General features: G+C 49.2%; 1 protein-coding gene across 1 annotated transcript; it reads left to right on the top strand.

Moving 5' to 3' along the window:
* The first annotated feature begins 1291 nt into the window (after positions 1-1291).
* On the top strand, positions 1292-24605 carry SLC35B4 (solute carrier family 35 member B4). The gene is made up of 10 exons (XM_074942710.1): positions 1292-1425; positions 9406-9519; positions 10302-10404; positions 11420-11469; positions 12578-12659; positions 14430-14490; positions 15704-15813; positions 16451-16526; positions 18304-18379; positions 20999-24605. The coding sequence occupies exons 1-10, from the start codon at positions 1349-1351 to the stop codon at positions 21243-21245; spliced, it is 996 nt and encodes a 331-aa protein (XP_074798811.1). The 5' UTR covers positions 1292-1348; the 3' UTR covers positions 21246-24605.
* The last annotated feature ends 1883 nt before the right edge of the window (positions 24606-26488 follow it).

Raw genomic sequence — 26488 nt, 5'->3', positions numbered from 1 at the left:
GTTTCCTGATTGGTACCTGCAAGGCAAGGTTTAGACCAGCAGAGTCGAAGAGTGTGCTGATGAAGCAGACGGGCTGGTGTGGCAGGGAGCAGACACATAACTCAGCAGCAGTAAAGCTCTGACTCTTGCTAAGGCAGAGTAGTAACACAGTGGCCTGAACACGACATCTTAGTTTGCTTGTTAAAGGACAAAGAGTTTGCTTCACTCTCAGGAAACGGGGCTAGAAGAAGCTCACGGCTGCTCTGAAAATGTAAGAATTTTGTTCTTGCTCATTCTAAAGTAACGACAAATGTTACTCCATCCACCGCCTGATCTAAAGCCCACTGCAGTCAATGGGAGACTTTCCAAGGAATTCAGTAGCCTTGAGATCAGGCCCCTAGAGGGACCATTACCCAGACCTTAGACTAGGTAAGATTTTATATTTTGATGATCTTTGATTCAGTTTGGTTTCCTCTCCGTACTGTAAGACCTTTGGCGTTACCGGCTCTTCCATTGGGGTCTGTCCTTTCGGGCCATTCTCAGATAAAAGGACAGCGACCTCCTGCTCGCTGGCGAGAAGCAGAGGAAGAAGGTGCCTCTCCTGGAGCCTTCAGTGGAAGGTGTAGGGTAGGAGGGTGTTCGTTCCCAATAAGGCCCACCACGGTCAGGCCCAGGGAGCGGGGGTAGGAACTGGGGAAGGCTGTGCCTGTCCAGGCGGTAAGCTCTTCAGGCCAGAGCGGTGCCCCGTACAGCACCGAGCGCGCCGTTGGCATTTCGCCAGCTTTTCGCGCTCATTAATGCTCATCCGCTCACTGATCAGCCTAGCCTTAGCCAGCAATCGAGCAAAACTCGGGGGGGGGGGCAGGAATTCTGCCCGAGTCCCCCTCCCGCTCCAGGCCAGGGGCGGGCACGCACCCCGCGAGCTTGCCGCCCAGAAGGGGCTCGATCCCGGTGAGCTTTTACCTGTGGGCCTGAAATCCTTCCCACTCCTTGTGGGGAGCTGCTCTGCCTGCCAGGGGCTGCCTCCCCCCCCGCCCCCGCCCCCGCCCCTTCTCCAGTTGCTACAACAGCTCGTCCCCACGGGCGAGCTCAGGGCCAGGTGAGCGCGGGCAGCCCAGGAACTACAACTCCCATCAGCCCCCGGGAGCCCGGAGCCGCGCGGCAAAGTCGCCGGGGCCCGTGGAGCCGGGCGCGGGGGGTGCTGGGAGCTGTAGTTCCCCGCGGGCGGGGCGGCCGTCGGGACGCATGGCAGGCGGGCGGGGGAGGAACTACCGCAGGGCGGGATGGCGCCGGCGCCGGCCGGGTTGGTGGCGCCGGGGCCGGCGGGAGGCTCAGCGCGGCGGTGGGAGCGGGGCCCCCAGCCGCTACCATGCGCCGCGCCTTGGCCGTCGGGCTGGTCTTCAGCGGCTGCTGCAGCAACGTGGTTTTCCTGGAGCTGCTGGCCAGGTGGGTTGGGTTTGTGGGGGAGCAGGTCTCCTGATGGGGCTCCTGTGCTCGGGGGGGGCAGGGCTGCTGGGTTGGGTTTGGGGGGGGCAGGTCTCTTGATAGGACTCCTGGGCTCGGGGGGCAGGGCTGCTGGGTTGGGTTGGGTTGGGTTGGGTTGGGGGGGGGCAGGTCTCCTGATAGGGCTCCTGGGTTGCGGGTGGGGGGGGCAGGGCGGTTGGGTTGGGGGGGCAGGTCTCCTGATGGGGCTTCTGGGTTGGGGGCGAGGGGGGCAGGGCTGCTGGGTTGGGGGCGAGGGGGGCAGGTCTCCTGGTGGGGCTCCTGGGCTTGGGGGGGGCAGGGCTGCTGGGTTGGGTTGAGGGGGGCAGGTCTCTTGATAGGGCTCCTGGGCTCGGGGGGGGGGCGGGGCTGCTGGGTTGGGTTTGGGGCGGGGGGGGCAGGTCTCTTGATAGGGCTCCTGGGCTCGGGGGGCAGGGCTGCTGGGTTGGGTTGGGGGGGGCAGGTCTCCTGATAGGGCTCCTGGGTTGGGGGGGGCAGGGCTGCTGGGTTGGGTTTGTGAGGGGGGGGCAGGTCTCTTGATAGGGCTCCTGGGCTTGGGGGGCAGGGCTGCTGGGTTGGGTTGGGGGGGGCAGGTCTCCTGATGGGGCTTCTGGGTTGGGGGGGCGGGGCTTCTGGGTTGGGGGGGGCGGGGCTGCTGGGTTGGGTTGGGCGGGGCAAGTCTCCTGATGGGGCTCCTGGGTTGGGGGTGGGGTGGGGGCAGGGCGGTTGGGTTAGGTTTGTGGTGGGGGCAGATCTCCTGATAGGGCTCCTGGGCTGGGGAGGGGGAAGGTCTCCTGACAGGGCTCCTGGGCTTGGGGGGGGGGCAGGGCTGCTGGGGGGGGGGGGGGGGCTGGGCTTTTGATGTGGCTCCTGGGCTGGGGCTGGGCTGGGTTGGGGGAGGGCAGGTCTCCTGATGTGGCTCCTGGGCTGGGTTGGGTTTGGAGGGGGGCATGGCTCCTGATGTGGCTACTGGGCGGGGGGCGGGCAGGGCTTCTGAGCTGGTGTTGCTTGGCCAGGTGTATTGTCACTGCCTAGGTGAGGGGCAGTGTCCCTGGCCTGGGGGCTCCCAATCAGGTGAGTGGTAGCATCTTCGGGGGCAGGGTCCTTGTGCTGTCCCCTAGGCTTGGGGGCATCTGGCCCAGTGACTTGTTAGCACCCTAGGATTGCGGGGTCTGATCTGCGCACAGCCTGCTGGGGTGGGGAGTGCCATGCTGGGGTCACTAGGTTAAGGCCCAGGCTGGGGGCACTTGTGAAGGTAGGGGGTGGGGGGGCTAAGCAGTTTTTGATGAGTCTGCACCTTGTGTGGGTATTGTCACCTGGTGCTCTTCCCAGCCATGGGCGTCTGGCAGCCCAGAGCTTTGGCTGTGGGCTCTGATTCACCCCTGAGCTTCTGGGGCCACCCTGCACCCCACTGTTACGACCATGTGCTTTGACCCACCTCAGATTTCAGTCCATAGCTCAGCATCGTGCTATCTATCCTGTGTATGGGGCCATTGAGTAAGGTGTTTCTGGTGTTGTTCCTTGGGGATCGGTTCTTAGTCCAATGTCATTCAGTATTGTAATCCCTTATCTGGCAGATCTAATGCTGAGTTCAGGGGGGCTGCCCTGTATCCCAGAGTCCACCCCAATGTGGAGCTAGATGGCTACCTAGTGCCCTAGTCTTGTGACGGGGCCCTCTAAACAACCAAGCTTGGAGCCCAGGGTGGACCCCAGTTTCTGGCCATGCTGCAATTTAAGAGGGTGCATCACCTGTTGGAGCCTATTTTCCCCCTGGGATGCATGCCTGCGTTAAAGAGAAGGGGGCTGTCATCTGTGGCAATGCACCTGAAGTGATAGGGCATAAGATTTTAGCAGGAGCAGCAACTTAAAATGTGTTGGGGTTTTCTGTTTTCTTTTCCCAACACTCCTGCAGAATGACTCATACGCAGATGCAAATAGTTTTCTAAATAATAGGGAGAGGAGGCCCTGGGCATGCATGGGATGGGGATGGAGACAGCTGTGTAATGGGACATGAGGGGTCTCCCTTGTGTTAGAAGAAAGGGGAGAGCGTATGGTGGGTACTGGAGCCTGGTCTGCAAATGGGAGCATTATCGTATGATGGCAATATGTGGAGAGACTGTTCCTTGTGAGCGAAGGAAAATCCTCTGATAGCAGAGGGGGGAAGCCCCCTGTGTGGTAGGTTTGTGACATGACTCCCATATTGTGGATGAGAAAAGTGAGGCTCAAAGAAATTAATGACCTGTCTCTTTTCCTTCCTGGAGGTGCTCATATAACCCACTGGTGAGTGTGTATCAGGTCTCCCTCCCTCTGTGTGGGTCTGCAGAGGATATGAGTTGTTACAGTCCCTAGCTCAGGAGCGTTGGCTGTTTACCTCTAGTTGTAGCAGTCAATGCTTTTCGCTTTGAAGGTTCCCAGTTCAGACCCCAGTGGGTCAGCCCAGAAGGCAGCCGTAGCACTAACCACCCGCTGAAGTCAGTGGCACGTGTGAGTGCTTAGAACGTCAGAAAAATCAGGCCAGGCATGTGACGTGCCCAAGGCCACCAGTGTGTCCGTGTCAAGAGCCAGCTTATCCTGGTTTACAGCCCTGTACATGGCAGCATGGCCAACCCCAGGTTTTCAAAAATCAAACAATCAACCACCGAACATCATGGTTGACTTGGTTGTGTTTTTGGTTTTTTTTTTCAGAAATACTATTTTTTAATGTTTTTATTTGCCTTCTCATTTTTGAGCCTTTAGGGTGCACTTGAGTCATGTTTTCAAGTTTTTCTCTGAAAACATAGGGTTTTTGTGGGTGGGGGAGAGGGGGTTTCAAATGAAAGCAGAGATTTTAATATATTCATATGACTCAAGGAGCTCGGGCACTAAAAATATCACAGGACTTATGATCAAATCATGAGAGCTGGCAACACTGCAATGCCTCCTGTGCAAGTCACAGCCCCTTTCTGTGACTCAGTTTCCCCATCAGTAACATGCCAGTGTTTACCTACATAATCTATATGTAATGTCCCTACAGTATTTGAAAATGCAAAGTGCTATACAGTATTATTGGCATATGGCAGTGTTTTATTAAGCTAGAGTTGAAGCTGAGCTCAGATTTTCCCATTTAAAAGGATGAAAAACCTCAGAGAGGATTTTGTGGTTATCAAAAAAGCAAGCAGTGGAAATCCAGAAAATTTCAGAGTCAACGCTGCAATCTCTTATTGGGCCAACTGCTGTTGGTGAGAGAGACAAGCTTTCAAGCTATACAAACCTAACAGATTGGTTTTCAAGCCTCCTAGCCCCTGCTCAAGCAATTAAAGCCCCAAGTCAATGAGGTTCTATATAGAGGCATGAGTTGTGTAGATCTGGTGGCAGGATCAGAGCTTAAGATGATAACCTAAAAAGAAGAGGATACTGGTAGCAAAGCATCACGCTTGGTATCAGAAAGAGATCCATATGAATCCACTTAGCAAACCAGAGTTGTGAGTTCCATGTTTTGAAACTTCACCTGAGAATACTGCAGGTAAATCATCCTCACTAAATGTAAGATGTCAATGTGCAGCAGACTTCTTTAAAGGTGACCAGCAAAAAGGACTTTTCCCTTTTTGAATTGGGCACATGGGCTCTTCTCCTTTATGATGTATGAAGGAGGCCTGACAGGTGATGTACTCTATATACACATACATAATGCGAGAGAGAGAGCGCACGACACTGTAGCCAGTCCCTTCATGACGACAGATAGAAATACATTGGAACAGTCACTTGGATGAGATGAACTGAATGAGCAAGTCCATTATGCCAGGACTCCCAAACTGTGGTCCACTTTCTAATGGTCTGCTGAGAGCTGGCTGGTTGCATGGTTTTGGCTATTCTAGTTGGTTCCAGCTGCAAAATTGCATCAAGAGATTCCTGCTACCTCTTCCAGACTGTTGCTGTTGTTCCCAGACGCTAACAGTTATGTGATTGGGAATGGGCAGAGAGGAGGCTGAAAAGCTGTTCTCTGTAATGAGTTCTAGCCCAGTGGTTCTCAACCAGGGGTACGCAGAGGTCTTCTGCGGGGTACATCAACTCATCTAGATATTTGCCTAGTTTTACAACAGGCTACATAAAAATCACTAGTGAAGTAAGTACAAACTAAAATTTCATACAATGACTCGTTTATACTGCTCTATATACTATACACTGAAATGTAAGTACAATATTTGTATTTCAGTTGATCTCATTTTTACCATATAACTTTAAAAATAAAAAGTAAGCAGTTTTTCAGTACTAGTGTACTGTGATGCTTTTGTATTTTTATGCCTGATTTTGTAAGCAAGTAGTTTTTAAGTGATATGAAACTAGGGGTACACAAGACAAATCAGACTCCTGTAAGAGGTATTGTAGACTGGAAAGGTAGAAAGCCATTGTTCTAGCCCATGCTACGGAAAAATCCTGCATTCTGGACTTTGTACCAGGCTGCCCAGAAGAGAAAATTCAGTCTCCTAGAAGGCAGGAAGAGAAGTGAAACAAAAAAGGGTTGTGATCTTAATGTAATAGCAAAATGAGAGACCCAGAACCACCCAGCCTTCTGGTGCCTTACAATTTGTATGTAATTTAAATTTATTGGAGGATTATTGTCCTAACGAAAGAGAATTGCCGAGTTGGGTAGAGTTAAAATAGCTGTCAAAAATTAATTGATATAACTAGGCTCCTAGCCATTTTCTGTAAACCTGCCAAGGTGTCAGGATACTGTTATATGGGTGTGTGACTGGTTAGTCTGTTTTTCATTTGTGTTTGTCTTGTAAAATTTGCAGATAGCTTTATGTTGACACAATTTAGAACCGGGCTTGTCCCTAACTTCTTTCTTTTACTTGCGGAGCAATGAGGCAGAGTTCCTGTGGCTCAAGAGAGAGCGAAGGGGAATGGACTAGATGAATGACCAAATCCTAGTCTAGTCAGAGACCACTCTGGCATCCCACCAGGCTTTTAATTCCTCTTTCCCAGCCCCTCTCAAATCACCCCACACCAGTCGTGGGATGTGAACCAAAGGTAAAGGCCAGATAGAGACCTACAAATGGCTAACAACATATTTGTCTACACATTCCTGTTAATTGAGTTTGCAACTTAGACACAACTGGACAGCAAATCAGTGAAAAATGGGTCCTCTCCAGTCTGACACACCAGAGTTTTAGCTCGTCACAGCCAGTGCTCAGATATGTTCAAGAGTCCTTTGCACTGGTTTCTCTGTTGCATCAGAGGGGTCGGTGGTTTTCAGAGACTGTCAGAAAAGGGGAAGTGTCAACTCAACTTTCAGTTGTCCCCTATGACTATAAACTAGCAACAATCAGCATGATGCATGCATGCAATTGGGCGGGGAGGGGCACAGCATAGTGGGCTGCTCTTGCATCTGAGCTCCCAGCCAGTCATGTACTCTAGCAAATGCTCTGTGATAGCTGCATGTTGTCCTGTCCCAGCATCAAAGTTCCTTGGGAGAATCTCTGAATGTTGGCCCTGGCTATTCCGGTGTGTGTGCGCGCGCACACACACACACAGTAGATGTATGCAACCGGTAGTTGGTTCACCTCAGGACACAGTCACACCCTTGTGAGTAATTGCTTGATTCTTAGATTAATTATGGTTTCTCCATTTGCTCCCAGAGCTCTACAATTTCAACAAGACTTTATAGTTAGTGCAGGAGCATTAGACTTCCAGATCTTGTGGTGGGATGGGAGTACTGAAGGGGCAAGTATTGGAGGAATATTACACTGGCGGTGATCCAGACTCCTGAGTTAGTGACCACCAGGGGTAGGGAGATGGTTGGGTCCCTGGGGGGAGAAGAAGAACCGGGCAGCAGGGGCCTGAATCTCAGGGATTGGATTCTGTGTATCACTACCAATAGTCTGTGGAAGCCCGACACTGTAACAAGAAAAACTGGCTTCTTTCTAGTTGTTCCTGCATTGCCTAAATTCCACTTCCTGAAACAAGGTGGGTGAGAAGTAATTGTCTCACTGATATCCTGGGCCCAGCACACTACTCCAGCACTAAATATCCCATGTGCACGAAACACTTAATGCTGTTGTCATGTCTGATCTCCCAAGCTAAGCAGGTTTGGGCTCGATCATTTCTGGAATGGGAGGTCTCAAGCAAACACCTAGTTACTGCCATAAATAGCAAATAACCATATGCTTACTCCCCTCCCAAGATACTAGAAGACCCATACCAGACAACTTAAAACAAGAGCCCAGATGAGCCATCCACTCTTCTTTAGCATCAAGGTAATGTAGTGATATAAAATAACCCCCCTCAGAAATGAATGTTCAAGACACACCAACCCTAAAATCAAGTCCCTATCCAGTACATCAGGAAGAACAGCAAATAAACAATAAAAAGCCCACAGCAAACGATAGTGATACACAGAAACCTCACCCTATCAGACTGCCTTAGCTCAGTGAGAGACAGAACATAGGCTCTTTGCAGTTCCATAACAGGCAATCAGACACTGGAAGTGCAGGGAGGAACAGCTCTGTTAACCATGTGACACAGTAAAACGGAGACATCTTCCATTCCACCATCTAAACCCCGAGCTGTGGAAAAAGTGCTTCTTCAAAAGATTTCCTGTTGAAATGCAAGGAAGGAAAATTGAGTCTGGCTCTGAGAGGAGTGAAAGAGGCGACAACAGTAACTGTAAGATGTGGCAACCTGCTACCAAGTAGAAACAAATATGATGGAGTGGACACCTGGTACAAAAATTCATTATTTCTGTGAAGCCCGATCCTGTGTCCGTCTGACTGCACTGTATCTTGTATGCTTGCTCATCTCAATAAGCTTCATTTAAATGAGTGATCCAATAGGTGGCACTCTCCCCTCTGGGTCAGTACTGAGCAAATGCCCCAGCATAGTGGCAGATGGACCTATGCCACTGTACGTACTGACTTACTGTGTTCATACAGGGCCTAGCACAGAGGTGCTACCATAGCCCAAATCTTTCTGATGAAATGTAAAACTGAAACACTGGCCTCTTATGGTGGTTAAAGATCAACGCCCTTCTTGCAAAAATAAAACGCAAGGTAAGTAACGCTGGTGTCCTAGCTGAATTCCAAATGGCTAGTCGTTTCTCTTTCCTAGTTTTCACTGCAGTTTCCAATGGATAACAATCTAAAGGTCTCGGGCCTGCTTCTCAGCATGTTCAGTGGCCAGGGGCAAGGATATCTGAAAGATCGCCTGACGCTCCAGAGTGAGGACTCTGGGCAACAGCTCTGCTCCTCCGGCACAGTGAAACGTTCTCCCATGAGGGTAAAGCGCTTCAAGAGACAGAGCTCTCTCAGGGGCTGGTCTGAGACTGGAACAAACTCCCCCAGGAACTAAAGACCATCCTAAACCTTATCTCCTTCCTCTCCAAGTGCAAGGTGCACCATTTTGACCGCCCTTTTCTAGCAAACACAGATAGTGTGTACATAAAAAAGAATATCTCTCTCCTTATCAAACCCAAACCCTCCACCGCATGCACAGTTCTCCTCTTGGGGGAAGGATAAGAGAATGAGCCACGGGTGACAGCTGCATTAAGCAATGTGAATAACATGACTGGAAGGTGCTCAGATATACAAGGATGCTGGCAGTCAAAAAACCTATATAGAAGAAAATGATATCCTACTTCACTTCCTGTCTTAAGCCTGCTGAGTGGTGTTGCTGTGCACAGTTAAACAGCTGCCAAGCTGCTCCCCAGAGGTTGCTACATCCCAGTGATGAGTGAAGTGATCCTTGTGAGTAGTTTGTATATGAATTTACGGTGGAAGTGCCTATACTACAGTGATTAGGGCTATGTAAGAACCATGCTAAGTAAGCTTGTCTGGTGTGTTAGAATGGTAAACACTGGTAAGTGCTCTATGAATGTGTGTAAGCTACTGGTCTCCTCCTGGGTGCATTCAGTTACAATATATTCTGTGTCGTCATGTTTCTCCTTCTCTCTCTTCCCCACAAATCCAGAGAGTTTCCAGGATGCGGGAACATAGTGACATTTGCACAGTTCTTATTTATAGCAGTGGAAGGTTTTATCTTTGAAGCCAACTTCGGAAGGAAGCGGCCAGCCATCCCAATAAGGTACAGTAGACTTAAATGCTTTGGCTGGGCTTGAATTGACTAGATATCTGTTATCTCTTCGTGTTTAATAAAACAGCTTATCCTTTTCTCCTGTCTAAACCCCATTCCTTTTCCAGAGTTAGCAACGCCTCATTCAGAACTTGTCATGCCTGGTAAAATATGAACTCATTTATCCAGGACTATTAATAGGAAACTGCTTTCAGAGTCTTCTCTCCTAAGGAACATGTTAGTAGCTGTTGAGTAAGCAAGCGTGTCTTTTAGGGGACTGGATCTCTCTTGGGTTTGGTAATGAGTGGGGCCCACTGGAAATCTGTGGGGAAAGAAGTCTTGCAAAAATTCTTCTTTTACCCCCACTTATTCTGTGGGGGACAATCCTGCATTGGCAGCAGTGTGGCCTAGAAAACCTGATTGGTTTTTCCACCTCTGATCCCTGCGACTTGATGGCCTGTGTGAAACGACTTGGTTTCAGACTGGTGCCGAGTGGATCGCTAAATACCAGCCTGTTCACAGTTGGTCCCGTTGCTGGCACCAACAGTCTACTTACGGAGACGATGGAGATTGAATTCCCCACCCAACCTGGAGCAGATGTGGGAGCACTGTTGCGCGTAAGGGAGGGAGACTTGCACCGCCTGGGCTTTTCCTGCTCGGAGGATGAGCAGAGAACTTGAGTCTCTGGGGCTCACAGATTAGCGCTGCCTGAGCATTGCATGAGAGAACATCTAGAAGGAACTTCCCGGTCGTCAGCTTGCTTTGCTGACCAGCCCCTTGTGTTTCCCTTTCAGATACTACCTGATCATGGTGGCCATGTTCTTCACAGTCAGCGTAGTGAATAACTACGCCCTGAATCTAAACATAGCCATGCCACTCCACATGATCTTCAGATCAGTGAGTACCTCTGCCAGCCTTTCTCTCAGTGTGGGCATGCACAATGTCCCAGGGGAGCGGAACCTGTCTGTTCAGTCTCCCTCCAGGCCCGGCTGAGGAGGAGAGCTTCACTTTGACATAATAAAACTACTAGCATGGGGAGATGTATTCACCCAATGAGCCATGAAATGTACAAACAGGATCATTTGGGTAAGAAGATGTCACCTGAAAGCTGAGCCCCACCTCAAGAAAACTAAACCCTTCTCACCTCCTCCCTTCTGCAGCACCATGCCGTATTAAAGGCCCACACAGCACGCATGTGTGTGCTCATGCTGCTAGTCCTTCATGCCCCCCTAGTGGGTGCACCTCAGGGTTTAGAAAATGCTGCCCCGTCCATGTTAGTTTCACAAATGTTAATGTCTGCAAAACAAGTGGCAAGGTAAACTTACATTAAAGCAAAAAGGAAATGTATCAAATGCTTGAGTATCAGGTATCGCTTACTAAGCTGTGGAGTAACCTTCCATGAGAAGCGGTGGATGGCCAATGGCTTGACACATCTTAAATCTAGACTGTTTAAAAAATAAAATAAAAAGAGGATACAGTTTAAGAACCAGTCCTGCGCTGAGCTAGATAACCTCGTAGTTTTCTCACCTGAACATTATCATTCCTGAGCCATCCCCAGATAGATAGAGGGTCTACGCTTGTTCCCCACTATGTTGATGCCAGAAACTTTTAGTTTGTTCTCTTCCTGAACTGCCCTTGTATCTGTTTTAGCGTAAATACGACAAGGAGAAAACCTAAATTTTCCTGCTGCGCCCGCAAGTCCTATTACTTCTCTTCTCTGGGTCCAATGAGAATCAGTCCTTCTCTGATTTTGGTCTCTCTCCATCCTTATCTTGAAGCTGTTATTTCTATTAGTGAACTGTACTTAACTGTTCAGAGCACACAGGATTTCTTGTTGAATGTGCTCCTATTTCTGGGGGGGTGCCTGACACACTGACCTTGTTTTGCTTTTCTCTCCCCCCCACCTCTCCAGGGTTCTCTAATAGCGAGCATGGTTCTAGGTATCATCATTCTGAAAAAAAGGTAAATTATATCTCCCGGTTTCATCAGAAAAAAAATGTATGTTATTGACTTAGTTAGGGCAACATCTGATAGTCAGCAGCATTTGGCACATGTGCAAACCTGTTCATCTGCAATGCACTTTAGACTTGATCTGTCATCCCCCAGTGTAAGTGTTCTCCTCCTCTCACTGATGGGGAAACTGAGGCACTGAAGGTAAGTGACTTGCCAGAAGTCAGGGTGGGAGTCCATGTCAAAGCTGGGATTGGTGCTCCAGCTGTATCTGAAGAGGGAGCATTTCAGTACTCCTGCTTTGCATTTCATTGTACCACCTTCTGTCTGAGCTGCACAGTGTTTTATGATCATTAATCAATTAAGCCCTATATCACCCCTTACTGATAGGTAAGTAGTTAAGGAGAGTTGGTCCCAGGTTGCTGCTCATGGGCTGGCCGTGTGACTGTAAGTGGCTGAGGAGCAACAGGGAAGAGAGTGCTTTGTCACTCAGTAGCCCCTGTCACTCCCTTTGCAGCCACCAGCCTTCCAGCTGAGGCCTGGGTAGGACTCCCTTCCATGTGGGGTATCGGCTTAAATATTTTTCAAGAAGCTTTTGGTTTTGCCGCAATAGGAGCGTGTGGGTCTTTGTCCCCCTCCAGTGTCTGGTTTATGTAACAGATACTGTTAGCACTGATGAACCAGGGCTCGAGACATGCTGCTGGGCCAGGCGGGAGTGAGGCTAGGTTTTGCCATAAGAGCTCTCTTCTGCTGACCTTTCCATCTGTGTGTGGGTATCAGCAAATGAAAAGTAAGCGGCTCAGCAAGAGAGTAATCAGAATTACATGATCTTAAGGCTCCCTATCTTGTGATCTAGTGGGGCTAGGAACCCTTTGGTCCTGGACTAGTTCTTGGAAAGAGAGCACTTAAATTTTTGAGCATGGAAAGGGCTAGAACTGAAAGAGCTTTTCCGTGGATCTTCTGTTCAACAGTTTCCAATCAGTAGTTACTCCGGATTTACACCAGGGTAACTGAGCAGAATCAGGCCTAATGCCTCTTCAGTGCAGCATTGGGTGAAAGCTCCCAGCTTGGAAAGGGGAGACTAGAATGCTGAAGTCTCTCTGTTCTTCTCTTGTTGCAGATACAGTGTGTCTAAATACACATCCATAGCCCTGGTGTCCATGGGGATCTTTATCTGCACTTTAATGTCTGCAAAGCAAGTGGTAAGGAATGCTTTTCAAGTGTCTGAGTCTGTGCAGCTGTGAGCCCTATTAAGAGTAGGAGCTGCCACGGATGCCTTAATCAGGCAATTCCCTTTGTATCAATGGGAAGGAAGTACAGTGCCTATTTTTGTCTGTTTCCCTAGAGAGCTTTCCCACAGTCAGACACCTGATTTTTGCTGGCCTTCCCTTTTTTTTATTTTTTAGTTCAAGGTGCCTTTTATGACATGCTGCTTAGTTTTTTCTTTTCCAAGGGGCACACTGAATATCAAGTTACTTTTACCTGCAGAGGAAACAGAATTATTGGGTTTAATATATTTGATTATTAGCTGTTGCACAACCATTGTGGTGACTTTGCTTAGACTGGCAGTAGCTTATCTAAAAACCTTGCTCTCAGCTTCCAGAACTGGTCACTTTTCAAACTAGAATTTTCCAGGCCTGGCCCGAAACCAAGTGTGATTTTTATTTTTTGGGTAAGTTTGAGCATAAACAGGATAGCAATTTTTTGCGAGCAAGGAGAGTGTGGTTTCGGGGTAAGGAGAATGCACACACGTGTGCAACTTTTCTTGTTTTAGGTTTTTCCTTCTTGGTTTAACAGGTTTTAAAGAGGTAAGTCCAGAAAATTGAAACTGACCATGGAGATAGGTCTTAGAGAGATGCCCCTTCCAGGGTCTTGGTGAAAACTGATTTAATTTGGCCCAGTTTTGAGGGTTTGAATAGTGTGTAAGCCCACTGCAGACTTGCAGTGACAATAACGCTTTATCATGGGGGAAAATATACTTCAGAACGTAGAATCGGAAGGGACCTCCTGGGTCAGAGACCAATCTCCTGCTGTCACAGGCACCTGTAGAGAGGAAAAACTTACAAGATGCTCATGGAGCCAGGCCTGATTCCTTGTGCAATAACTATAAGCAGCCCTGTTGCTCTTTCACAGAGACAGCTGCTTACAGTTAGTCTGCAGTGAAAGAGGCTGGGTTCTGTAGGATCCTTGCTTATTTATAATGCAGATTTCAGGAGATTAATGCATCCCCAGATGCATTGAACAGCTGTACTTCTAGACTAGATTAGAAGTAATAATCCAAGTTAACTTTAATAGGTTCACAGCAAATACTGTGAGTTAGGCATGTGCCATGGAGTGCAGGCGTGGATATCAGCATGTGTGAGCCTGTATCCCATTTTCAATAGGTGCACGCTTGGATAAGTCTGTTTTCTACCCCGCAAAGGAGGCTGTGCACCTGCAGCTCCTGTTGACTTCCTCAGGAGCTCACCATCTCTGAGCAAAAAGAAAAGGAGTACTTGTGGCACCTTAGAGACTAACCAATTTATTTGAGCATAAGCTTTCGTGAGCTACAGCTCACTTCATCGGATGCATACTGTGGAAAGTATAGAAAGATCTTTCTATACACACAAAGCTTGAAAAAATGGGTGTTTACCAGTACAAAATGGTAAACACCCATTTTTTCTTGCTTTGTGTGTATAAAAAGATCTTCTATACTTTCCACAGTATGCATCCGATGAAGTGATGTCCATAACCCACCAATTTCACTAAAGCAGGGGTGAAAGCCAGAACTACCACATACTCTCTTTAACCAGTGAAGGGACTTGCAGGTGCACAGGAAGGACGCTCAGGGCTGTCTTCGATACACTGGTTGTATATAGGTTTGGAACACAATCCATCAGCTATTGGGAACAGAGAGACAAACTTAGTCACTTGCAAACTGCCAAACTGCATCCATTATAATGATCTGACTCTCTTGTCCCCACCTTCCGTAGGCTTCTAAATCCAGCTTAAGTGAAGCGGACGGACTCCATGTCTTCATGTGGTGGCTGTTAGGTCTGTAAGTGCAGTGACACTAATTGGCTTTGCAATTATGTTGGTCGAAGTTGCTTTCATGGGGTTGATCTCCAGGCCTGCAGCTGTGCTTAAACTGCACGGCAGCAGAGAGCGGTGGGATGCCCGGCTCCAGGGATCAGTTACATTTCTGCTATCGATTTAAGCAGAATCACGTTGCCCTCTCTCACCCTGTTGATACAAGCCTATCACATTGCAAAAAGCTGCTTGCAACCAGCTGGTCAAAAATAGTATTCAGAGTGTTCGTGCGGGTTAGTGATGGAGCTGGGTTGCTCCTTTATCAGCTCTCTTCCCAGGTTACTTTTCAGCAGTGAATTTGAGAGATTCATATTAAGTACAAACAGGGCAGAGTCTGATCTCCATTGGGCAGGTGCCACTGATGTAACCAAGATTAGAATCTGGGCCTAACTCTGTAAAGCAGACTCCCTGTAGGAAAGAGACACGGGAGAATAACCCAAGAAATGATGGCTTCTGAAAATATTGCAGCATCCCGTCATCCGCTGAAGCTGGAGAGGGGGGCGTAAAAGAATTGCTTAGAGATCAAAGGACAGTCTCAGTCCTGGGTGTCACTCCATTGCCTACAGCAGGTTTAAACCAGGCATGTATTTGGCCCCATATGTATGCCGACAGTACTGGCCCAATTCCTCCCTACAATAGAGGGCCTTCTTGTTCACCCAGGTGCTGCAGACTACCCCACAAGGGAGCAGTTACCTACAAGCTTGGTTGTATTTTATGGGTCTGATATACCATGGAGGAGCCTTTTTAGAAAACTGGTACTAAAGAGTTTAATATGGCCAGTCTTCACTTTCTGGCTGCTTTTAGTGGCTGGGGTTGATATCTTGAGGAACCCGATATCATCACTGGTCTCTTTGCATGTGGGGCAGTAACTCCATCTAGGGGCTGGCTTCAGATTTTGATATCAGTCAAGGGGGTAACATCATCTAAAGCAGCGAAATCACTTTTGAAAATGGGCCATAGGTGCTTAAATCCTATTGGCTTTCCATGAGACGTAGCGCCTAAGTCACATGGGTAAAATAGTCAAAGGCCCCAACATTTTTCGGCTGCGGCACCAGTCTCTTGTCGGTTTTCCCATTCTCTTGCGTTTCGAGTCACGCCCTGGAGATCTGCGTACGCTGATTGATGTGAGGTTTATTAAGCTCTGGGGCAGGACAGTAAGGCTGCTTTTGTGTTACAGGAATCGTGGCACTGACCTTCGCCCTCCTGATGTCAGCCAGAATGGGGATCTTTCAAGAGACCATCTACAAACAGTTTGGAAAGCATTCCAAGGAGGCACTGTTTTACAACGTAAGCAACGGCTGGCTTTATCTCAAACCAAAGCATTTCAAATATACATTTCATGCAGTGTTCTAGTCTGCTCTATGCGATAGAGACACTGGCCCAGCTGGAACCTTTTTGTAGAAAGAATCCAGACCTGAAGGCCCTGATCCTATGGTCAGAGCCATGAGGGCAATCCCTGGCGGTGCTCGGCGGTAGGAAATGTTTTGTAGGAAATAATCCTGCATGATGATTTTATAGTAGGTCCCTTCCCATCTTTAAGGCCTATGATGCCAGGTTACTATACTGTAGAGGGGGTAGGGGAAATGAGGCCTGCATTGATCAAAAACTGTCTCCAAGCCTCTCTCTCAGGTGTTCAGCCCTTTAGAACTTGAGGGCTGGGTCAGTGAATGCATTTCATCCTGTCGTAATCCTGGACTGCTCTACCAAGAGTGACTGATCATTTTCACTTGAGTTCGGAGGGATGGATAAACTGTACATGAGCTCAGATTATACATGGGCAGCCTCGTAGTGGCAATTAGTATGTTAAAGCATTTGTCCTTTAATATTACTTGAAATGCACATACGCTGGCTCCCTGTACTGATGTGGATTCTCTGCATGGTGTCAGTTTAAACCTCTGCATTGAATTTCTGTCTCTTGCCATAGCATGCCCTGCCCCTCCCTGGCTTCCTCCTCCTCGCTCCGGACATCTACGCCCATGCTGTTCTCTTCAGCCAGTCTGGTGAGTTTTCTTTGTGCAAGTCGATGCACTTGTTGCTTCTCTGCAGTGCAGGAATCTCTGGGTGAGACTCTCTGGCTGGTGGTTATGTAGGTCAGCCTAAGTAATTACAATGCTCCCTTCTGAACTTAAATCTGTGGGTTGCTATGAAGAATGCTTTAACCCAGCAGAGGGATTAGAAACTTGTCAAGTTCCCAACCCTGCTAATACACCCATGCTTAACTTTATCTATCATCAGTAGTCCTGTCAAAATCAGTGGGTCTGTTTTGTGTGCATAAAGTTACTCACATGCAGAAGTGAAACCTGAAAACTGGTGAATGTTATTGTTAAATAAGCCCCACCTCACATACACAGATCCCCAATTTTATCTGACAGCCAAAAACTTTTCTACGTGATGTTTCGTAAACAGGTTTCCCTGTAACATACAGTTCATCTTCCCTCGTCAGTCACAGCCATTTAAAAATGAAAATCCTTCTATCTAGCGGAAAAGAAGGGCTGTTTTTCCTCCCCATTCAGAAAATCAAGTGATAACAGATTTCATTAAACCATTCACATAAGTGATGCCTTGGCATGGGGCAGGGCATGAGCACAAAACAGGCCAGATACTTTGGTTGAAATCAGCATAGCTCTGAAATTGGAATCAATGAAGCTGCAGAGGCTTACAGCAGCTGAGGATCTAGCCCAGGGGTGGCCCGCCTGAGAAGGAGGCAGGATTTACCAATGTGCATTGCCAAAGAGCCACAGTAATACGTCAGCAGCTCCCAGCGCCTCCCCCCCACCGGCAGCCCCACCAATCAGCGCCTCCCCCTCCCTCCCCGCTCCTCCCGAGCAGCTGTTTCCTGGCATGCAGGAGGCCCTGGTTGGGATGGGAGAGGAGCCAGGGCACGGCAGGGCCTGTGGCGGAGCCAGGGGTTGAGCAGTGAGCACCCCCTGGCACATTGGAAAGTTGGCGCCTGTAGCTCCAGCCCTGGAGTTGGTGCCTAGACAAGGAGCCGCATATTAACTTCTGAAGAGCCGCATGTGGCTCCGGAGCCCCAGCTTGGCAACCCCTGCTCTAGCCCATGATGCGTGTCCGGGTAGATGAACTGTGTGAAAATGACAAATGTTTTCATACAGCTTTTTCACACACACTTTTCCAGTGGGGTATTGCCAGCACAGTGTTGCCTTTGTGAGATTTCCTTTCCTCCCCAAAAAACTTGCAGAAGCACGTGCAAACTGGAATTCATGTTCTCACCGCCAGTAGCTGCTTGATAGTGGACCCGTCTTCGGCTGAGAATTCAGAAATGCACAGCTCTCATGGTGCTTATCGCGGCAAAAGCTTTGCCCAGCTTCTGTGTGTAATGCACGTACAGCAGGAGACGCCAGCGAGCAGTAAGAGATGGCACCTCACCATGATGTTTCTACCTAGCAATAAAAGTCAAGTTACCCCACTAGATCAGAACCAGAACTGGGCCCCTTTCCAGGTGGTAGGGCCCAGGGCCCCTGGAGCATGTGCAACTGTTACTGTTTTCCAGTCTGCTTTAGAATGCCAGTGGTGCTGAATGCCCTTCCGTCTCCAGAGCTGTGGTGTGTTTATCCCTAGCGTGGGTACAGCATCGTCAGCCGCAATGAAAGCTCCCCACAGCTTTTCCTGCAGGCCTCCCTGAGTGAGACGCAATTGAGAGGCTTCCCTGCTGAGACCACCAAGAAGGGGGCTCGTTGCCATTGCGTGTGGTTTTGTGCTATTAAAAGCTGGGCTGAGATCAGACATGGACCTTTCTTCTTTCCCCTCTCCTCGCAGAGCCATTCCAAGTCCCGGGGATCGGGCTGACCTTGCCCATCATGTGGTTCTACCTCGTCGTGAACGTCATCACTCAGTATCCTTCAAACACACTGGCGGCAGAGCCAGGGCAGGCAGCAGGGATTCAATTGTTTTGAGAAAACGGGGCCAAAAGATCAGTTGTGTAAATCCTGCCTTGTGCTCTTAGACCTCCCTGAATTCAGAGCTGATGTGCAAGAGGTGCTGTCAGCTGCTGAAACAGCGTGCGTGTTGTGTCCAAGAGACCAGAGGCGTTGACAGGTGCGCTTGAGCTGATGTAAGGTATGGACACAGCAGCTAAACTTCTACGGGTAATAATTATTGAAAGTGTGCGTGTCAAGTTGGAAAAGGCAGGCAGAGAGGATCCTGTGGGGCAGGGAAGCTCTTGCTCTCTGAATTCAGGCAGAATGCAGTGAGTGAAGGCAACAGAAGAGACGGGGACCCAAGCATTTCGATAATGGCACCCTGTGGTTCTTGTTTGTTATGAACACACCTCGGCGATACAGGGGTGAGACAGATGCTCCTGCAGTTTGTCACCGAGTTATGGCTTGCGGTTATTGTAAGCTCTTTATGTGGAAGGGGGGAGGGGTCTGTTTCTGTTCCCTCCCAATCTCTGTGCAAGGATTGGTCTGTTCTGCAATGGCAACTTGTGTGCACCTGCGTATAAAGCAACAATGGTTCATCTAGTACAATATGCCACCTCCCGTTGCACTGCAGCAAACCAATACTCCACCTAGACCAGTATCCCTCTCTCTGACAGCAGCCACTGCAGGATACTTCAGAGGAAATTTGGAAAGAGATCCAGACAGCTGTGCATATATAATTTGAGTCAAGTAGCCACAGAAGCCAGCCTAGGGTCCTGTGTGGGTGGAATGGCTTGACAACTAACTGGCTTTAGCACTTAGGCAACTCTACTTACCTATCATTGAACTCTACCTTTGTCCTCTACACTTACTGGGCCAGAGGAGGGTGGAAATATTCCTGTGAATACAAACACTCTTGCCTGTCCCGGGGAAGGGGAAAGATGGATCAGTGAGAAGCTTCCCGATCCCCCGAAAAAGGCAGCCAGCTGGCTCTGTGTCGAAATTCTACCACCCCTTTGTCTTAGAAATTCCACCCCCCCAGCTATCAGTCCTTGTTTCACTATTCCCTCTGCACCCCAGTGAGGAGCCTTTCTACTGCTTCACTAGCCTCTTGGTAAAAAAAAAAAAAAAAAAAACCTCCTTAAACACATCCCTCCTGTATCTAGCAAGGGGGCGTGGAGGGGAAGAAACTTCTCCACTCCCGCTGTTTATCAGCTTATGCCCTGCAGCAGGAGGATTGATAGCTCTTAGATTTAGCCTACCTGGTCTTGCAGCAGGTGCTGTCAGCACATTAGTGCAACTTTTTAACCCTTCTTTAAGAGAGTGGCTGCTCTAGCTCTGTGTTTGGTTCTGAGATTATGATGGCTGGATTCTCCGAGAGCTCTGGCTGGTGTCGAGGAGTGGGGGGATTCGTATAGGCACTGCAAACGGCTATGGAAACATATTAAGGGCTTAGAAGAGGAGAACAAATTTTGTGCCTCTCTTTAAAGTCAATTCTTTCCGGGTGGGGGCAGGGGTGGATCTTGAGTATTCCCTTGTGGCTGGTGGCCTTAAGTCACGTAAGTCTAGCCCTGAATAATGTGAGGAATGAGGCTACTAGCTCTTATACTTAAAGGCGCATGGTAGTGATCCTGAATCTCCTAGGGTTTGGCCTCCGTTGAAGGACATCGTATCATCCCTTGTATTGAGAGAGCTGTAAAGGTGCATGGACGTTGGTAGGAATTACCAGAGAGCCTGCAAACCCAGCTTCCGGGAACAGGGCATAGAGCAAAGGAGCAAAAAGATCTCCCAGCCGTGCTCCATTGGCTAGTTTGGATTGTGCATGAATGGATGGCTGGAACCTGGGGAGGGGGTAGCTTTGAGGTGCCTTTGCAGCTATGTGGGGCAGATGAGCCTTCAGACTGTAGGCGATTGGGGCAGCAGGAGAAGCACCTGTGAATATCTGTCATGGCTATGAGCAGGGGCAGTGTCCGTACAGAAACCATGAAACAGGGAAGAAGAACAAGCTAGATGGGCAAATAAGAAATATTTTAGCATTAAAAGAACATGAGCAAACCCAGCTTCCTTCAGGGGTGAGAAGCCTTCGCAGAACTGGGTTGGGCGACAGGGACAGAAGGCCTGGGGGGCGCTGCAGGACTGGAGTGAGTTTAGCAGAGCTGAGTGGGGGCCCATGGCTGGAAGAGCAGGGAGTGGAAGGAGAGTTGCAGGTCAGGACGGAGGGGCATCAGCAGAGCTGTGTGCGCGGGGAGAGCAGTACTGGAATAGGAGGGTGGGGCGGGGCAGGGGGCAGGATTGAGGGGCATAGGCAGAGCTCTGTGTGTGGGGAGAGGCCAGGAGGAGGGACTGTGGGTCAGGCTGGAGGGGCATTGGCAGAGCTGGGCAGGAGGAGCTCAGGGTTGGAATGGCAGGGGTTCTGTGGGTCGGGAAGTAGCACTTAGCTGCACTGTCCCTGGCTCAAGCTGGTGCTATCCGTTTCACTTTCCCGAGGGCTTAATCCGTCCACTGGACCCACCCAAGGCCCCCGTGTTCTCAAACGGCCAACCACCGGCTTGTGCTGCTCTCCACTCGCTGTGCCCTTAACTCACCCCACCCAGATACGTGTGCATTCGGGGAGTCTTCATCCTCACCACGGAGTGCACCTCCCTGACCGTCACCCTGGTGGTGACACTGCGCAAGTTTGTCAGCCTCATCTTCTCCATCCTGTACTTCAAGAACCCCTTCACCGCCTGGCACTGGCTGGGCACCCTCTTTGTCTTTGTGGGCACGCTGATGTACACCGAAGTGTGGAACAGCCTGGGGCCTCTGCTGGCCAGACAGAGGAAGGAGGCCAAGAAGGAGTAAAGGACTGTCTCGGGAAGGACTTTTTTTTATGGTTTTCCAGGGCAGAACACCAGGGACTCCCCTGCAAGGGGGGTCGTTTCTGTAATACAGAGGAGCTGCTGGCTGCGCCAAGCTGTGGGGAACGTGTAGAGAACGAGTTTAGTGAGTTCGGCTCGCAGCCCCTTTCATTTTAAAATGGTCCTTTTAAAATTTTTAATACTGTAAAGGTAACATGCATCTGTTAGACGCTGGCTTGGCACTGGCCCCCTGCCTGTGGTGCTGTCGGCCCACCCTCCCTCCCCACCTGTCTGATTTTACTCTTTGGCTGCTGTCCATTACCATTCCCATTACCTTACTCGCAGCCTGGTGCCGCTAATGCCCAGCGCAGCGTTGTAAAGTTCAATCACAAAGCATGGATGCCAAGCCCCGGCTTCTGGGCTGGCTCCCTAGCTGCAGGGGGCATTCAAAACTGCTGTGGCTACCGCCTCTTCCCAAGTCTCCTGCTCCCTCTGTGAAGTCCTCTGCCGTTCTTGGCTCGGTGCACGTGGCTAGGAACGATGCATTCTGCGCCGGCGCAGAGCCTGCAACAAGACTCTCCATTTGTGATATCGCGTTGTGGGCTCTTCAGTGAGCCCAGACGTGTGAGAGAGTGTCACTGAGCTGGGAAAGACATTTAAAAGGTCAGTCACGCTGTTGTCCTGGTCTCCTGCTCTGGACATACGTAAGATCAGGGCTTGACTCAGTTTCACTTTGCAGGTCACCTTTTAAAGCGCAGGTGACAAATGGCACCGGGGACTCCATCCTGGTCAGCTGTGTCCAGTTCCCAGGTCACTTTTCCCCTCCTAATGGCTAGCATAGTAAAGCCAGCCCTGATCCAAAGAACCCAGCTGGACTTTGCAGGCCAAATTAGAGCCTCAGTGACTCCTAGCAACCTGAGCCCAGTGGGTTTGTCAAGATGAGACTGATTAGAATTTAGACTATTCTGCTGGAGCACAAGATGCAATAGCCAAGAGTGAGTGAGCTGGAGGCTGTCGGCTCTGTGTGGCTAAGAGTAGAGGCTTTGTTTGTGTTCCTGAGTGCAGCCAGGGAACAGATCTCTTGAATCAGAAGGTGCCTCTTTTACATTCCATTTGCGGAGGAGAACCACCCCGCTGAGTGACATGCCCAGTGAAATTACAGGTGTTTCCCCCGAAGGGCTCAGATGAGGTCAACCATGTTGAAGGCCTTTGCATGGTTGACTGTCTCTGAATCCCATGGTGAAGTTACTGCTCAGGTCTAACATGGAGCTTTCCCTGTGTTCACCACTGTTGACCCCTCTGCTGCTGCTGCTTAAGCCTCTGAATCAACCAGGGGTGGCACTCTTGTGACATCAGGTCCATAAAGATGGCTTCCACTTAGTGTCCTGCTAAATGACTTGGCAAGGTCAAGGAGCCAACCTTTCCGATCCTCGCTTTGATTTGGGTGTGCCAGTTCTTTGTGCCGTGCCATTTCTACCCCCTGTGTTAGGATTTATACATCCAGGCCCCATGTGAGGTTTTGGATGTGCGTATCCTCCTGTTTGGCTGCAAGTGCACGGACAAGTTCTGTGCATTGTGGTAGACCTGGCCAGCAGTGTTCAGGAATGAGCTTGCACAGGGGTTGTAGCAATAGAGAATTAATAGTGGCAGGGTTCTGTATTGTCCTTTTTAGGAGCAAGGAGGAAAGATAAATGTGCAGTAACAAACCCACAAGCGAGTACACGGCCGGGACTCTGCTAATGGGTGAATGTTAAGAGGCATAAACCAATCTGAATACAAAGCCAACACGTTCCCATATTAGATTACATTTACTGCCCGCAGGCAGCTAGCTGAGCATCTGGCTAGAATAAGCCATGATAGCGGAAGAGCGAAAGCCAGCATAAGTAGCTCTGAGGGTGGCAGCCTTTGGCTGTCTCAGCAGAGAACAAGGCCTGAATTAGCCACTGTGATGACCTTTAGCAGAGGTCCCCATAGGTCACAGCTGGTGCCTTGTGGGGAAGCTTGCAATGCCACTTCCTAGAACTGTTCCATAGCCAGATTAGCTCCCCATTTTCAGCTGTCTTGACTTTGAGCAGCTGGTCAAACGAATTTACAGCTTGCTTCCTTCCTTCCTTCCTGTGCTATTGAAAGTGTCTGCTTATACCACAGACTAAATGAAAGGGTCATAATCAGCCAGCCTATCCTTTCCACGCTCCACTGTTCCTAACGCTCTTTAAGTTTGACAACCAGACTTGTTCCACCGGCTGCTCCTCTAATTTGCCAGAGAACAGCACACAAGCAAACACCCCTGTGTTACAATCAGTGTTCAAGTGGACGGGAAGGGATTCACTGCCTTTGAAGTTCATTCTTTCCTGTAACTGGGAAGCCGCCCATAGCAGGATGGAGTTGGCATCTGCTGACTCAAAGCAATATCTCTGAGGAGCAAAACTTCCTGCCTTCGGAGTGCCCCAAACAGCACATGGTTTTCAAAGTATTTTCTCAGGCAGGGGGAGAATAAGCCTGCATGTTCACTGGAAGGTCTATCCCTCCTTCCCACAAATAACTTGGTTTAAACCCTGCTTCTGCTCATCAGCTGGTATATACACACCTTGGGAAAGACCAGCCCAGAAGTAAGATCTCCACCTTGATCTTCATCACAGAGTGGGGGAAAGCTTTTTACACAGACTCAGAGCAGGGAATGTGTTCAGCACAAGTAGAATTCAGTGTTAAAGCAGCAGTAAAGCTGGTAGGTCAAAGAGTGAAAATCTGGCATGGGGCTGAGACATGGAGTCAAATTCAGCACTGGCCTCCACTCCACATGGAACCAGTTTACACTAGCCGTGAATGTGGCTCAAGTAGTGTGGGTTCACTGTTGCTAGCCAAACAATAGCTTGGCAAGCGTGAAAGTGAATGTAATGTAGTATTTGTACATAGGCTGCTCTCATTTATCAGCTACACTGTATGTGGTCTCCTGTTTCATGTGATGCAGTTTTTTTTGCCATGTTCTGTATCTGGATTTTATTTGAATGAAATCACCATGATGTTTTTACATATATCTCTGTTTACAAGACAGCCTAGGTGTTGCCGAGTAGTTATCACCAGACACCAGTAGTGATGGCTTCCCTCCTGTATTCTAGTATCTCTAAGTGATAGTCTTTATAAAGTCATGAGAGGCAGAGGGGAAGGAAAATGGTGAGACACCCTGGACTATCCAGAGACACTCTGTCAGTGTCCTCACGGTAGGGGTAGGGGACTTGTTTTTAAATTGTATACTTGAATGACCGACAGTGATTTAGCGCATATGCAAATAGACACTTGAAAAAGCCCAACCCCAAAGATCTGAAATGCTTTCTTAATGGAAGTAGAGATTTAGGTTTGAGGTTTTTCTTAAATAAATCTGCTCCTGACCCTTAGCTTTTGTTGTGATTGCTGACTGTGACTTTTGTTGTTGTATGTTCCTGCTGCTGAACACACTTTGCTAAGGGAAGTAACCCAGGTACTGCTGCCTTGAAGTCATACTCCTTCAACAGGTGGGCTTCAGAGCAGGCTCTCTGGTTTCAGGGTTAACCTTCCCTCCGGGGAGCAGCCAGCCAGCCCCAGCGTTTGCAAATGACAGTGTGCCACAGCTCAGTCCAGAAGGTCAGTAACTGGTCTCAGTGCTGGCTTGCAAACAAAAATGAACGTTGAGCAATCAAGGAGCCCTGACCTTCCTGCTGCTACCAGATCCCATTCTGGAGGATCTGGACTGCCCATCAGTAAAGAACTCGCACTCAGGAGGAACGGAGGATGGCAGCTGAATCGGAGTCAGAACTGGGGGGTGGAAACTAGGTTTTTTTTTTCAGTGGGGCAGAACCCCCCCATCTCTACTTGAAGTCAGTGGGAGCTGAAAACCAAGCTCTTTAGTTTTCTAGCTGGGAGGGTAAGGCTGATTTGAAAGCTAATTGCTCTAAAGTTAGACTAAGAGCAGTGGCTACTTTAGCTTGTTCTAAACTCAGATTTAACACAATCCTTATCAGCCTACCCATCGCAGATATCTCTTTCGCCTCTTATTACAATGGGCCCTGGGGGTCTCGTGCTCTACGCAGAACAGCCCTGTAACGTAGGGCAGTGCTAGTCACCCCAGTTTACAGATGATGAACGGGGGCACAGAGAATTGAACCCAGGTGGCCCGAGTCGCACCCTAGCCATATGAGCAAAGTTTTGGAAAGGAACCTCACCCAGGTAGCAAACTGGCAGGGTGCAACAGATTTCTTTGAAGGGCTAGGACCAAGCATATGGATATAAAGTCATTGTCATCCTAATGTTGTCTTAGAATCCTGTATTGTTACAACCCCTACATCTGTCCCACGGCCTTCTCCCACCCCTGGCCTATCCCTTAGAAGCAAAACTCCACCTCACACAATACACAGTTAACCTGTGGAACTCATTGCCATGAGATGTTGAGCTGGCAAAAGCATAACAGGGTTCAAAAAAGAATTAGGTAAGTTCATGGAGGAGAGGTCCAGCAATGGCTGTTAGCCAAGATGATCAGGGATGCAACCTGTCCATACACCTCACGCATGAGCCCAGATTCTCAGAAGTTGGGTGCCTAAATTTAGAGGTCTAAGTCCCTATTGAGCCAACTCGCTAAGTGGGCCAGAGTTTAAGGTGGGAACTGCTGAGCGCTCGGCACATCTGAAAATCGGGCCTCTTCCTGAGGTGTCTAAATATCGACGTCCCTCCCGAAAGTCAGGCTTCTGACGCCTGAAAAGCTTGGTGCGCAGCCACACCTCAAACGTGCTTTGTTCAGCCCCTGCTGCTTGGCTCTCGCTGCCCACTGACGACCGAAGGCAGACCCTCAGACAGGCTTTCCTCTAGTAAAGCTGAGTAGCGGGGACCGTGAGTGGATAAAAAAAGCAGATGTCGGAGGTCCTTCTATACGCGAGTGAAGGCTCAATCACTTTATAAAGGGCTAATGTGCTCACGAAGATACCTCTTCAAAGCCTGCCTGTAATTTCACGGTTAACATACACACCTATAAATCCCACATATTAGACATTTAATAGCTGCACTTAATTCCACAGCAGTTATGGAGTCTATATCTCTAATCGAACAAATCATCTTTCTCCCCTAACATTGCCGAGGTCTGATTAATACGTCCCTATCTGCTGGGCTCTTCATTCATAAAAGCTTGAGGTTTTAGCGTGAAATCTTTGCCTTTTAGGGAGTGTACTAGTGTATATTCATGACTTCAGTCTGTCTTCAGCCCTTCCCACTGTGGGGGTCGAA

The sequence above is a fragment of the Natator depressus genome, chromosome 1, assembly GCF_965152275.1.
Source record: "Natator depressus isolate rNatDep1 chromosome 1, rNatDep2.hap1, whole genome shotgun sequence".
Lineage (NCBI taxonomy): Eukaryota > Metazoa > Chordata > Testudines > Cheloniidae > Natator > Natator depressus.
The sequence above is the reverse complement of the archived record's forward strand: the minus strand, read 5'-3'. Positions and strand labels throughout refer to the sequence as shown.